Here is a 15,131-nt window from a genome sequence, read left to right on the forward strand (position 1 = left end):
ACAACCATGTTGTTGTCCTTCTTGAAGACTAATCCTTTTACATTAGTATAGTTGTTTGGATGTGTTCAGTTAGGGTAGGTCTGGATATAACCTAATTAGCTTGACATTTTATTTGTAATTTATACAAAAATACCTTCTTCAATGGCTATATAAAACTGTGATACACTCAGCATGGTGAAGTGGTTAAAATGTCAGAATTAGATCTGGCCAACCCAGGTTCAAATCCCCACTCTGTCATGGAAGTTTGCTGGGACAGTCACATTCTCACTCCGACTGGATTCACAGTTATGTTGTAAGGATAAAAGATGAGACAAGAACAATGTAAGTCATTTTGGATACCCATTGGGGAGAAAGGTAGTGCATAAGCAAAGTGAATAAACCAACAAAATTTCCACTATCAGAAATTTTGATGTAGCAGTTGCAATATTAGAATTCCAAATAAAAATATTTATTTATTTTTTTCAGATTTATATCCCGCCCTCCCCTAACGGGCTCAATACAAAGTGTTGACTCTTGGTTTGGCCACTGAGTGTTAGCCAATGTCTGTGGGTGTTTGAAATGGACAAAACAACAGCCAATAGCAGCCTCATGGTCATAAGATCTGAATCAGTGCTGAAGCACCAACACTAGATAGTATGCTACTCTATCAGTACTCAGCATAGCAAACCACAGAATTTGGCTTTTAAGTAAACTACAAGGAAATTATTTTCTTTTACTACCTTGCATTGACATTTTATGTACCTGGTTCATATTTCATTGAAGAACACTTCTCGAATTTCTCACAAGCCTAAAAACAACACAGAGGTTTATAGTTATCACTATAAAAGCAAACAACAGGAACAGAATTTAAGACCTGTTCACATTTAGGCAATAATGAACTATCTGATCCAACAGCTGGTTTTGAACATCAGTCCCAGAATATTAATTCCCTCAGGTTAGTATGAAAACACACCAAACATCCAAAGTATTTTCTTTTGAAGAACACCCATCCATCAAGGATGGCCTCTGAAAAGCTGGTTTTGTCTTAAAGCGAAGCTAATCTTGCTGCTATTTATCTACTGCAACAGGAGGACTTATAGTGCAATAACACTTTTTGGGGAGTAACCTCCACTAATAGACCTAAGTAGGATTCTGAGTAGACTTCTTGGCACAGCTAGGGTTTGACTGTTGTCCCAAATGTGTAATATATTCAGGTGGGTAGCTGTGTTGGTCTGAAGCAGAATACTGTTATACAAATAAAATGTGTGCATTGCAAACAGGGAATATAAAATACGTTAATACGTTTTATCAGATGGCAAGAAAAACCAGAGATTACCTGTTAAACCACTTACCAGTGCACAACATGGTTTAACAAAAGTACCATATAACATGATGTCATGAACTTGTGTTTCACATATATAACTCTCCATGCCGCATGTTCCTGAAAAGAAAACAGAAACAACAGAGGAATATTCCAAGAGTGGAGACCACCGTAACACAACCTGCCAAAAGGTTTTATATTTTACATACATGATATTCATTCAATACACTGTATATTTTGTTACTGGAATCTTCTCTTCGTCCTTTGGGAGTATTGGCTGCACTGAGGACCTGCTCCCTTTTTTCTCTTCTGGTCTCCTGGGTCATTATGACAGGCTGGAAACCAATAATTATATTTCATGATACTGACATAATGCAATGACAGATAAGATGTAGATCTGCTTAGACTGATTAGGGTGGAATAACATGTCTCTGCTCTTGCAGAATATTGTAGACAAGAATCCATTCCAATTAAGACTTCATGACTCTGGGCTTCATGAACAAAGTGGGCTACAATATCAAACAAGAGTTCAAATAAACATGTTGCTTCTCAGTGAACATGTTAAAACCTTGTGCACATGATATTCTATGTTTTACATTGTATACATGACATTGATTCCATGGACTGCATATTGTTTCATGTGCACATTTTCTCTTTATTCTCCTTTGGTGGGGCATACTAAAACTAAGGACAGTTATCGTCCATAGACTATACATGATTGCCAATAGAGAATGCATGATTGCCCACAGGGAATAATGGAAATTAGGCTTGACATAAGGACATCAATTGCCCATAGACTATACATGATTGCCCACAGAGAATGCATGACTGCCCATAGGGAATAATGGAGACCAGACTTGCCCTAAGGGCAATAATTACCCATATACTATACATTGTATACTATAGAGTAATTGCCAACAGAGAATGCATGATTTCCCACAGGGAATAAGGGAGAGCACACTTGCCCATAAGGAACAAGGGATACTAGGCTTGCCCATAGGGAATAAGGGAGACCACGCTTGCCCACAGAAAATAATGGAGCTTGCCCAGTAAGGACAACAATTCCAAACCAATTCAAATATTTTTATTGGCATAAAAATAAAAGGTACAGCACGGCAAATTTACAGAGGGACAGCAATTGCCCATAGGTAATAGCAGAGACCATGCATACCCATAGAGAGAGAGATGTTTGTGTGTTGTCACACGCTTTGTAGTCACTTTCTTCCTCCACTTTCTGTGTTTTTGGACAAACTTGCTTAACATAAGAGACACACAGAATAAATGTCAGATCTTTAAGAGCCACAAGACACAAACATCAGATTTTAGAGAGAGGGAGGAAAACAGATGGGTAGAGAGAGGTGGAAAGAAAGCAGCTTTAACTTTAAATGCATTCTCAAAGCTGCCAGTTGGCTTGGAGTAGTGATTTACTGAGAGAAATGCCTTCTCTCCAAGCCAGCTGAGGGGTGGTGGGGGCTTCAAGAGCCACACAATGTGTGTGAAAGAGCCACATGTGGCTTCTCAGCTGCACTCTGACCACCCCTGGTCTATCGGCAATTGCTCTCCTTAGGGCACGCCTAGACTCCATTATTCCCTGTGGGCAATCATGCATTCTCTATTGGCAATCAAGTATAGCAGGGGTGTCAAACCTGTGGCCTGGGGGCCAAATTAGGCCCCTGGAGGGCTCCTATCAGGCCCCCGAGCAACTGGCTGTCATCTACTTCCCTCTCCCTATCTCTTGCTTCCTTCTGCATAACAGCTTACTTTGCAAGGTTTGCTCAATCACACAGCAGCTACAGAGCAAAAACTCTTATTTTCTCCATTGGCTCCTCCTCCCTTGGGAAGGAAGGGGGGGGGGAGGCAGAGTTTGTTTTTCCAGGCTCTCTCAATTGCACAGCAGAGCTATTGAGCCAAGCCTCTCTTCCTTCTACTGGCTGAGGCTCCCTCCCCCCAGTCCCCAGGGGAAGGAAGGAAAGAGCCAGAGCTCCCTTTGCCCACTTCCCTGGTTCCCATGGGAGAGATACAAAGAAAGCACCTTTAAGTCCAACAAGTGCTAATGTTTTAAGGGGTTTTTTTTAATTGTGTTTGTGTCCTTTATATCTCTGCTACCTAATCTTAAATAGGTATACACATGGCTAGGTCCAACAAGGTCTCATTTATGTCAGATTCAGCCTCATAACAAATGAGTTTGACACCCCTGATGTATACTCTATGGGCAATTACTGTCTTTAGGTCAAGCCTAATTTCCATTATTTCTTATGGGCAATCATGCATTCTCTATTGGCAATCATGTATAGTCTATGGGCAGTCGCTCTCCTTAGTTTTAGTACGTCCCTTCTTTAATACTGAGGACCTGTTCCTCTTTGTTTATACAGTATTTGGCCACAACCAAATAACAAACATTAATTATAATAACAAACATCAGAAATCTGGTAAGGCCTCTGTAACAAGTGCATGCCAGACAGAATTGAAGAGAGATCCAAGTGGGCAGCCGTGTTGGTCTTAAGCAGTTGAACAAAGCAGGAGTCAAGGATCACCTTTAAGACCAACAAAGTTTTATTCAGAAAGTAAGCTTTCATGAGCTAAAGGCACATTTCTTCAGACTAGGGAATAAAGTACACTTACTCCTTCGTCTGAAGAAGTGTGCTTTTAGCACACGAAAGTTTACGTTCTGAATAAAACTTTGTTAAGTCTTAAAGATGCAACTTTGACTCCAAATTGAAAAGATTAATCATTCCCTTTTGCTATATGTCAGCACTGGGAAAATCTGCATCTGCTAGGTTCTGCCAACCAAACGACCGTTAAACACACCAAAACGTGGAAAAATAATCCCAAACGCAACCAAAGCTGCATCATTCAGCAAAAGAAATGGCTAAAAATAAGATTCTGTTTGGCACAGGCCACATACGTGACACAAATTTATGTGATCAGGGAGGGGGTATCTTGATGGGAATTCGAAGAGGCCCAGGTAAGACCACTGCGAATCAGAAAAGAACTCAGCGCTTTTACAGCCGCACAAAGGGTAGGAATCAGCCCAACTTCCATCGTTTTGCCTACTCTGAGGAAGATGCTGGACTCGAGATCTGAGAGGAAGGAAACTGCCACGTAAGACAATGCAAACGCATTTTCTCTCTTCCCGAACTCAGGGAATTAGTTTTCCACAGTAACTTTCAATGAAACACGCGCATGGCTCATCCGACCGACATTCCGGGGCCTGAAGAGACGCCATTCTCGGCCCACTCTACCACCTGAGTGCATCCGATGAAGTGGCGTTATGAAAGCTCCTGCCAGGACAAATCCCTTAGTCTCTAAAATGCCTCAAGGCTCTTGGACTTTTTGCTTGCAGCGGACTCACACGGCTACTCCTTTCACCGTCACACTGCAGGCTTTGCCAGCCACAGGATAGGGCCTCCAACCCTGGGTTCGGGAATAACCGAAGAGCTGAGGATGGAGCCTGGTTGAGTGTGGTTTAGGAAGGAGAGGGACATGGTAGGGTATAATGGCATCAGCCCACTTTCCAAAGCAGTCATTTTCTCCGAGAAGTGGAATAATTGTTAAAAAAAATAAATAATGTGTGTAACCTGCAAACCAGTTAACATTCCAGGATATTTCCAGTCCCCAACTCTCGCGCACTATCGGGAAGGGAAGAAAGGCCTCGAGGAAAACAGAAGCAAGAAAACAGAACTCGCACAGAGGGAGTCCGGGGACGCGGGGCGGGGCAGACCGCGATGGCGCCCAATCTCCTGAGCCAACTTTTCCTCTCACCAGGTCGGCAGCCGAGCCTTTGCGTTGCTTCTCCGCTCCCGCAACTCTCCCAGTGCTCCGCTACCCAGCCTCTCTTCACGAACTACCACGACAGACAACCCACTCTGGCTCCTGCTCTGCCTTCTCATTGGCCGTTCACTATATAACGTCACGATACCCAGAAAACCGGATGCCGAATCCAGCCTATTCTATTTCCTTCCTTCCTCTTTCCCGCCTCCAGTTATGCCATAGAGATAGAAGAAGCTAGAGTAGCACATTGCCTGAGTGGAAAGCCGCCATTTACTATGATTTCCTATGGCTCTAGAAAAGCGTTGCGTTACGCCCCAGCTTTGTGATTAAGTGTTGTTTTCTAGAAAACAAATGCAGTTTTCAACTGGAAGTGCCAATAAGGTCTGCGATGGTATGATGCTTGAGTTTATTTTTCTAGAATTTTGTGGTTCAAGCATCACAAGGGCAGGGTAAGAACTATAGTGACTTGTCATCTAATGCACATGCATTTCGTGCCAGTACTAAAACCCCGCTCAATGCAACTACTAGCTTGAATGGTTAATTTTCAAGCGAGGATGTTACTAGCTTCAGGAACGCTGGCAAAAGTATAGAAAAGTATGAGTTTCTCTACCACGAATGCTTGCACGGTCACTTTATCAATTATCTGCGTGACAGATTTCACACAAAAAACCGGGAAGGTATATTAGAGACTGTTTATATGTATGTCATGTAAATATTGTTGATGCGGGGAAGAACCCAGAAAATCAGTGTCCATTCGCATTAATTACCTTGACTGAAGATGGTATGAAAGCAACGGAGTGGGGGGGGGGGGGATTGGGCTGACAGAGACGTGGTTTTGATCGGGACTTTCCTGTTTGAACGTAATGCATTAAAACTATTCCAGCAGAAGGGGATGGGGGAATTGAGGCTGTACGAATCAATTAGAATTGATTCAAAAATGTTTCAAAATCCAAAGGACTGGCAAGAGATCTTGGGATCATTACCAAGTTTGTCAATCTCTATAAATCCATGGAGAGTGATTGTAACATACTAGATGTTTAGGAGTTATCTTGGTGTCTACAACACTTGCCAAAATAAACAGGAGCTCTTAAAAGATTAACAAAATTTTATTCTAGTATAAGTAGGGAAATAGCCCATTACTACTATTGTGAATGGCTTCAGTACTTCCCTATGTATATTTGAATTTTACCATATTAGATTTCACCCTTCATTCTGCATTTCATAGCCCCTTCATCTTGCTGCTTGTTTGTTATTTCCCTACTTCAAAGATAAATGTCTACCCACTACACTGCAACTGATAAGGAGGGCTAGTCCACAAAAACTTAATGTGGAATAAAATCTTCAAACTGTTACTAGAAGGTCCTGGGGTTTTTTTGTTGCAGTAAATTAATGTGAGTAGTCCTCTGAAATAAATGCATTTATGATTTGCATTGCCCTGGGTGCACTCTCTCTAGTTACTAATCTTGTATTGTTCTTTTCCCCAAGATAAAAAGAAGAGATCAGCATGGTTGAAAACTCACCAGCACCATTGCCTGAAAGAGCTATATATGGCTTTGTTCTTTACTTAGGCTCCCAGTTTGTCTTTAGTAAGTATATTTCATTATTGAGTAACCCAGTACTTTCAATCCACTTTCAATGCACTTTGCAGCTGCTTTTACTGGGTAAAACTGCAAAATCCACTTGCAGATGATCGCTAAAGTAGATTGAAAGTGCATTATTCAGCACGTGTGACAGAGATCTACTGAACTTTTAAGCCACAGTCCTAAGCATACTTGGGAGCACATTGCTCATCTGTACAGGGCCTTCCACAGGTTCCACCCTGCAAATGGGCAAGATCAACAACTGTCTATAAACATGCATTCTGTGTTGCAGTTCTGGCCTTTTCAAATGGCCTTCCAAAGGCTTCCATTCTCCTGGTATTCTGCACACTATGCAAAACTGAGTTATTTAGGAGGGCGTTCTTACACAGTAACACTATAGCAAAATGGTTTAGAAAAATGATTTAAAGAGGGGAAAGTGACTGGACTATCTGTTGCTGGGTGTATTATCTGACTGTGTAATTTTTACTTGTCATGTTAATACTTTGTTTCAGCTTTGTCTCAGGTTTCTGCTTGGTTTCAGAGTTCTGCAGTCCTAATCCTATTATATTGCTTGTTGGATGTTCCATCCTGTTGATTGTATTGTCTTACACTGTATAACCCACCTATAGTATCAGTGATAAAGGCACACTATAAGTAAAGTAAATAAATAATTAAAAAAATCTGTCCTCCACATGCTGCTGTATGAGGTGGAAAAGCGCTAAGTGGTAGAATGGTTTGTACTGTGCACTGTGGGTGAGGGACTTTTTTAAAAAAAGTTTCCCTACATTTATGATTAGTAGAAAACTAGCATAGGTTGTGAAGCCACAAGCCTTGTTATGCTATCATTTTTTAAAAAATTTATTTTTACAATTACAAAAAATTCTTACATGGGGGGAGCATTACAAATGTAAGTCTTTGCTACCTGCAGCCTAAAGAACTACAGCTCCTTAGGGATGGGCATGAACCAAAGAAATTGTGGGTGAACTATGAACCCAGTCAGCACACATAGGAACCAAACTGGGTTTGTGCCCAAACCAGCTAAGCCCCTGGGGTTAGCTGCCCAAGAAAGCCACTTTAGACAGCTGAGCCATGGGAACAGGCTGCCCCTTTGGCTCAGCTGTTTTCTGTCTAAACAGCTGAACCACAGGGGTAACCTACTGGGTGTTGCTCAGCTGTTTTTAATGGGGGGGGGGGGGGGTTGGGTCATCAGCACTGCCCAAGAAAGTCCCTTTAAACAGTTGAGCTATGTGGAGCACTCCTGGCTCAGCTGTTTAAACAGGTTTTCTTGAGCAGCCAGCCCCACTCTCAGAGCCATTTAAACCCACTTTCTGCTCCTTGCAGCTTTGTGCAGGGAGCAAAAAGAAATTGATTTAAACCAAACAACTGAGTGGCGTGGAGCTCAGCTGTTTTTCTTAAAAAGCTCTTCACAAACTCCTTAAAAATTTGTGAAAGTTCATGGCAGTTGTTAAGTTTGCGAACACTGCTTCATGAACCATGAACCAGCCAAAATTCATAATGAACTTTAGTTCTTCAGCCAATTTCTGCTCATTCATACAACTCATATCACCTCATTCTTCTGTATATATAAGACCATGTCTCTGTGGAACTTTCTTCTAAGTAAATATGTATGTGGTTGGAATATGTAAATTGTATAGAAGAGTTGTGTACATAAGCTTAGGGTCACTTTTTGAATCTTTGGTTTATATATTGTATGGTGTGTTGATTTTTAAAACACTACAGCAGTATTTTAACTAATATTAGAAGGGAAAATATATCCAGCATTCATTAGGTTAAATATTAACATTAAGAAAGAACATATAACAAGCGCATAAACTCATGATAAAAGCAAGCTTTTCTGAAGGCCTCAGTATTGAATTGGTGGCAGTCAGGTTAAATGCATACTTGGTTCCTTGCAGTCTAGAATAATAAATACTCTGTCATGAAATTATATTCACTTTTGTATGTAACTTTTCTTCTTTGCTTTTTCTTGTGTAGTTCTGTACCTTGTTTGGGCCTACATACCTGAATCCTGGCTATTCTCATTGGGGTTAACATACTGGCCTCAAAAGTAGGTTGAAACAGTTTTCCCAGTGATGTTACCAGTGTAGTCAGACACTTAATTTATACAAGGAATTATTGTGTTGCATTTTCAGCATGACTTTAAATAAATAAGAGCCCTGGTAGATCAAAGGATTTAGTCCAACATCCTCCTGTTCCTGAAAAAGACCAACAAGATGTCTCCAGAAATCGTAGAGCAGGCAACAGTCTTTCCTTGTAGCAGTGAGGTTCTATTTAAATATTGTGGTTAATGGGAGACCTTTTCTCTAATTTCATTTACGCTAGTAGCTATTGCTGTATCTGGTGGCAATGACTATTGTAAGATAAAGTATGTATAGTTGCAATAACAGGAATATTATACTATCTATTCTAAACCCAACTGCCGATTAATTTCTTTGGGGCCTTGGGTTTTGGCATTGTGAGAAAAATCTGTGTATCATCCCTATTAATAAGTTATAACATTGTGTTCTGTCAGGGGTCACTGAAGGTGTGGGGGGAGATATTTGTGAAATTCCTGCATTGTGCAGAGGGTTGGACTAGATGACCCTGGAGGTACCTTTCAACTCAATGGTTCCATGTTGTGTTTTCCTTTTATCATCTTTTAGCTAAACTTAAAGAAAACCAAACATTTTAGTCTTTCTTTAGAGGAAATGTACTCCAACTGTGTTATCATTTAACTTGCCCTTTTCTCTACCTTTTGTCATTTAGAGATTGAAACTCTTTTTAATGGATGCTTGTATGTGTGTGACACTACCCAAAATATTATAATATTGCAGGTTTTGGGCTGTTGCTTTGCCTGTGTACCTTTTAGTTAGCGTGGGAATAGGCTACATGCTTCTCTTTGGAATTAATATGATGAGTACTGCTCCACTGAACTCCACACACGCAATTACAGGTAACCTAATGACATGATATTTTACTCTTCTTTGTTCTTCTACTGTCCAATAAGTACTTGCTTCTGCATTGTAAATGTTTATAGTGGTTTAATTTGACTTAAGGAGATCAGTTAAATATAAAAGAGTACATAAAAGCATTTGATTTATTTGTCTGGGGTGTGACTTTAAGCTGAAATTGCCGTGATCATAAAAGTTACAACAACCTCTGTTCCATGTCCTTTCTGTTCAGCTCCCTCTGCTTTCACTATCTATATACGAGGTGGGGAACCTTTTTCTGCCAAGGGCCGTATGGATATTTATAACATCATTTGTGAGCCATAAAAATTATCAATTTAAAAAACAGTGCTCTGCCGAGGGAGAACGATTCAGGCCAGCAAAATTAATGCAAATTATTCTTTTTCTGTTTGAAGTCATGTGGGGTAAGCCTAATCTGGCACACACACACATACCCAGCCCGCCACCCTAGGCAAATGCGTAGATCCAGCAGGAACTCAGTAGCATATTAGACCACATCCCCCAATATTAGCATATTAGGTCACACACTCATTAGCATATTAGGCCACACCATCTGGGATAATCAAGTGCAAATTGAACTGGTGGTAGCTGGCTTCTACCCCCCATCCCTGCCACCCCTCCCTCCCTTCATGTGGAAATTGCAGCTGCTCCCAGCAGACCTTTAAAGGCACCCACATACCCCAGCAGCAGTCCTTCACAATGCCAACTACACAGGCTCCAGAGAGAGAAAGAGAGAGAGAGAAAGGAAGGATGGGATAAAGGGTGTAGAAAGAGAAATAAAAGGAAATAAAGAAATGGGGGGAAGAAAGGAAAATTAAATGGAGGGAAGAAAGGCTAATAAAGGTAAAGGGGGAAGAAATTGAAAGAAAGGGAAATAAAAGGGAGAAGAATGGGAAATAGAGAATGGGGGGAAGAAATGGAAAGAAAGTGGAAAATAATGGGAAATAAAGAAATGTGGGGAACAAATGGAAATAAATAAACGGGAATAAAGGGGAAAAAATAAATGGGAAGAAATGGAAATAAAGAAATGAGGGGGAAACTTACCTGAACTATGACAGTAACTTTTCCAGGCCCTGCAGCAATTCTGGCAAGCCAGCCAGGCCCCAAGGAGGCTGCCACACAGTACATCTGAGCCCTGTGATCCCTTCCTGGTCCTGGGGAGGCTGCTGCACAGCATGGCTGAACCCCAGGATCCTCACTGGCCAGCCAGGCCCCAGGGAGGCTGCCACATGGCTCAGTTCAGCCCAGCAATTTCCGAGGGCCACACCAAGTGACCTCAAGGGCTGTAAACGGCCCTCAGGACGGAGGTTCCCCACCACAGATCTATATCTATAGGCTGACCATTTTCAAAAGTGTTATGGGTCTGACTCATGTCCTAAGGCTAAGTTAAGTTTATGATTATAGTCATAATGATTTACATTAGTAAACAACTGCTTGCATGTAACATGCTGCTATGCACACAGATGAAAACATGCTTTCCATTGTGTTAACTAACAGATGGGGATGTGCTTTTTTTTACTGTGTTAACCTGAGTGTCTATAGTCTACCAATACACTATGGTCTGTTATCTTTCCTATTTTGTGCATCTTTCTCCTGTGACTGTGATGTTTGAAACACAGGTGTGGAGTAATGGTTAGGGTGTCAGACTAGGGTCTGGGAGGCCCAGGTTCAAATCTCCAATCTACCATGCAAGCTTTCAGCCTAATATACCTCACTGAGTTGGTGTAAGGATGAAAGACAGAATGATTTAAACCGTTTCAGGTCCCCACTGGGGAGAAAGCCAGAGAATGAATGAAATATCCTGTTCTACTGGTGGGCTTTACGGAGGTTTCTTAATGCTGATGATTTAATCTTCCCACAAGAAGATATTTCAGAGTGGGGCTCTAAAAAAAATCTTAAAAGATGTATGAGTTCATGTGGGATCAGGCACTGAACAGTACCTGCCCATTTAAAAGGGGGAAATTAACTTTATCTAAAAGATGACTGAGGCGGGATTTACTTTTGTACACCTTATTATACCCTCAGTAACCCAAACAATCAGTTGTTTTCCAGAACTCATACATGTGACCAAATTAGGTTTCCAGGCTACACAGATAAACTTTATTACACTTAAGTTTCTTCTCTGGTCAAAAGATTTAGAAATACATATGCAGAAAGGCAAAACAATTAGATAACATTAGTAAGATTTCAGAAAACAGTTAGGTTATACTGTTAGAATTAAGATGAACTTTTATTATTATTATTATTATTATTATTATTATTATTATTATTATATTTATATCCCGCCCTTCCCAACAAGTGGCTCAGGGCGGCTCACAGCATAGAATTCCACATAATAACATTTAAACATAAAACAGTTAAAATTAATTAATACATTTAAAATTATAAAATATTTAACATTATAAGACATTTAAACCATTTAAAACATTAGGGACAGCAACCTCTAATATAACTACACCTGGATTTCTTGTACCAGCTAGTCATAGGCCAGCCGGAAGAGGGTTGTCTTACAGGCCCTGCGGAACTGGGCAAGGTCCCGCAGGGCCCTCACCTCCTCCGGCAACTGGTTCCACCAGGAGGGGGCCGCCACAGAAAAGGCCCGGTCCCTGGTGGATTTTAAGTGGGCTTCTTTTGGCCCGGGGATAACTAGGAGATTTCGAGTTCCCGATCTCAGTACTCTCTGGGGCACATGTGGGGAGAGACGGTCCTTCAGGTAGGCAGGTCCTAGGCCATATAGGGCTTTAAAGGTAATAACCAGCACCTTGTACCGGACTCAGTAAGCTATTGGCAGCCGGTGCAGATCCCGGAGCCCTGGCCGAATGTGCTCCCTTCTTGGGAGTCCTAACAACAGCCGGGCCACGGCATTCTGCACTAGCCGTAGCTTTCGGGTTCGGCACAAAGGCAGCCCCATGTAGAGAGCATTGCAGAAGTCCAACCTCGAGGTGACCGTGGCATGGATCACTGTTGCTAGATCGTCGCGCTCCAGGAAGGGGGCCAACTGCCTTGCCCACCTAAGATGAAAAAAAGCGGACTTGGCAGTGGCTGCTATCTGAGCCTCCATCGTTAAGGAGGACTCCAATAGTACCCCCAGGCTTTTGACCCTGTCCGCCGCCGTCAGCAGCGCACCCTCAAAAGCTGGAAGGGGGATTTCCCTCCCCGGACCCCAACGACCCAAGCAAAGGACCTCTGTCTTCGCTGGATTTAGCTTCAGCCCGCTCAGTCTGAGCCATCCAGCCACTTTCTGTAGTGCCCGGTCTAGATTTTCTGGGGCGGAGACCGGTCGGCCGTCCATAAGTAGATAGAGCTGGGTGTCATCAGCGTACTGGTGACAACCCAGCCCATACCTTCGGGCAATCTGGGCAAGGGGACGCATATAGATGTTAAATAACATCGGGGAGAGAACCGCCCCCTGAGGCACTCCGCAATCAAGCGTGCGCCTCCGGGATAGTTCACCCCCAATCGCAACCCTTTGTCGCCGACCTTCGAGGAAAGAGGAAAGCCACTGTAAAGCTAACCCCTGAATCCCCGCGTCGGCGAGGTGGCGGGTCAGTAACTGATGGTCGACTGTGTCAAATGCAGCCGACAGATCCAACAACATCAGCACTGCCGAGCCGCCCCAATCCAGGTGCCGTTGCAGGTCATCCACCAGGGCGACCAACACCATCTCCGTCCCATGACCCGGGCGAAAGCCGGACTGGAGTGGGTCAAGGACGGAAGCATCCTTTTACCCAATTCTTATAGTCAGACTTAATCTATCTTATATTCTAATACCTGCTAAATAATTAAATCTATGAAAACCTAAGTCCCGTTCTATGTTAGAGGTCTCTAGCAAGAGTTTGTTAAATTCATGGCTTGAAATCAACAAGGTTTATTAATTTCATGGCTTAACCAGCATAAGAGACCCTCTGTCTCTAGTGCAGTCAGCACCCTTACCCTAAATCCCAGGGTTTATAAAGGCTTTTCCCCCAGCAACTGGTATCACTATCTATATGTTATCTGATAATATGCGTCATCTACGTTCCAGAACTACCATTTGCACCAACAGATGGCCATTCACCCCCTGCCAATGGACCAGTTATCCTTACTCTGTCTCTAACCCTTCTCATACCTCTCAACATCAACAATTATACTGCCAAATCAAAACGTTTAAGGCTAAGATTGTCCAGAGATAGCTTTTACCTTTAACCTACTTTCTAGTGACCTACATTTCTAGCTGTTAACTCTCAGCCTAAGCCATTAGCAAATGAATGCTTGAACCCTTGATGGCCATTTTCATAAGGGAACCAACCCCAAAAGAAATTCGGGCACAATGACTAAGACAGGCCTTTTTCTTTTTGGCAGTGAGGGAGTTCTGGACATAGAACATTCAATTGTGCTGTCCTCATTTGCATCCAGAAGTGGTACAGCCCTGAACAGATGATATCTCACTCAGGGCTTTTTTTTTTTGTAGCAGGAACTCCTTTGAATATTAGGCCACACACTTTTGATGTAGCCAGTCCTTCAAGAGCTTCCAGTAGGCCTGTACTAAGAGCCTTGTAAGCTCTTAGAGGATTGGCTCCATCAGGGGTGTGTGGCCTAATATGCAAAGGAGTTCCTGCTACAAAAAAACCCTGATCTCACTCTTCTGAAAGTGTTATTCGGAGCTCATTCTCTTAGCATTTGCATCGCCAAATTATTATACAAAATCAACACAGAGGAGCTCAAGTTGCAATTTACATTGAAGTCTTTTGGGGATTTGGAGAATGTATGCTGGAGGAAACCACATGTTTACTTTGATGTAAAATTGTTGTCTTACGTAAGCTAAAAGGATGACATGATTTTGCGTTTTCTACAGACCACTATGCAAGAAATCAGAAACAGAAGATACCACAAGAAGAAGCTATCCCTGCATTAAGGGATATTCCTATTAGTGAAGTAAACAAAATGTTTTTCCTAACCAGCAAAGCAGTTTGAAGTCAAAACTAATTTAAGGAAATATCTTCTAAATACAAAATTGTCTACATTTGATGATGAATTGTTTACTATAACTTACTTTACTGTCAATGGAAGAATGTATTCCACTACTCTCAAATTTATATTACATTAAATTTTTCAAATTTGGCAAACTGTTTTTGTTTCTTCATCCAAAAGGGGAAGATATCCCTCCCATTTTAATAAGATTATACAACTAAAACAATACTGTGTTTTAACATTATTTCTAAAAATATACTGGCTGAAAGTAATTTCAAAAATTGTGAAATACTGTGAACAAAAGATATTTTTTTATTTAAGACATTTATTAACTGCCTTTTTCCCTTGTGGAACTCAAGGCAACTTACAATATAAATAAAATGGTTATTAAAAACACAATAGAAACAATGTAGGTAAAACAGCAATTATAAAAACACATAAGGTCACAATTTAAAAACTAATTGAAAAGCAGTCCTAAATAAAACACTTTTTACATTGAAAGTATATTGTTGATGAACAAAAGTGGTTTCTAGCACTTTACAGTAGATTTGTTTCTTATGT

The 15,131-nt window shown here is 41.5% G+C and overlaps 2 protein-coding genes across 4 annotated transcripts in view; one reads left to right on the forward strand and one right to left on the reverse strand.

Annotated features, from left to right (window-relative positions):
* The window catches only part of TTC3 (tetratricopeptide repeat domain 3), a 196,659-nt gene extending 191,471 nt beyond the window's left edge, over nt 1–5,188 (reverse strand). Inside the window, exons 1-3 of the mRNA XM_060234268.1 lie at nt 5,063–5,188; nt 1,332–1,420; nt 742–787 (exon numbers count right to left, since the gene is read on the reverse strand). Of these exons, the coding sequence (XP_060090251.1) occupies nt 742–787; nt 1,332–1,409 (124 nt within the window). The 5' untranslated portion in view covers nt 1,410–1,420; nt 5,063–5,188. The remainder of the gene's footprint in view (nt 1–741; nt 788–1,331; nt 1,421–5,062) is intronic.
* Nucleotides 5,189–5,233: 45 nt separating this feature from the next.
* On the forward strand, nt 5,234–14,725 carry PIGP (phosphatidylinositol glycan anchor biosynthesis class P). Of its 3 annotated transcripts, none has more exons than XM_060234272.1 (5): nt 5,234–5,748; nt 6,557–6,657; nt 8,647–8,719; nt 9,486–9,604; nt 14,455–14,725. In XM_060234272.1, the coding sequence occupies exons 2-5, from the start codon at nt 6,576–6,578 to the stop codon at nt 14,571–14,573; spliced, it is 393 nt and encodes a 130-aa protein (XP_060090255.1). In that variant the 5' UTR covers nt 5,234–5,748; nt 6,557–6,575; the 3' UTR covers nt 14,574–14,725. The 3 variants fall into 3 exon arrangements, with proteins under 3 accessions (XP_060090255.1, XP_060090253.1, XP_060090252.1); XM_060234270.1 differs by having other exon boundaries at nt 5,254–5,520; XM_060234269.1 differs by having other exon boundaries at nt 5,278–5,462.
* Nucleotides 14,726–15,131: the final 406 nt, after the last annotated feature.

Source organism: Heteronotia binoei, chromosome 3 (assembly GCF_032191835.1).
Source record: "Heteronotia binoei isolate CCM8104 ecotype False Entrance Well chromosome 3, APGP_CSIRO_Hbin_v1, whole genome shotgun sequence".
NCBI lineage: Eukaryota > Metazoa > Chordata > Lepidosauria > Squamata > Gekkonidae > Heteronotia > Heteronotia binoei.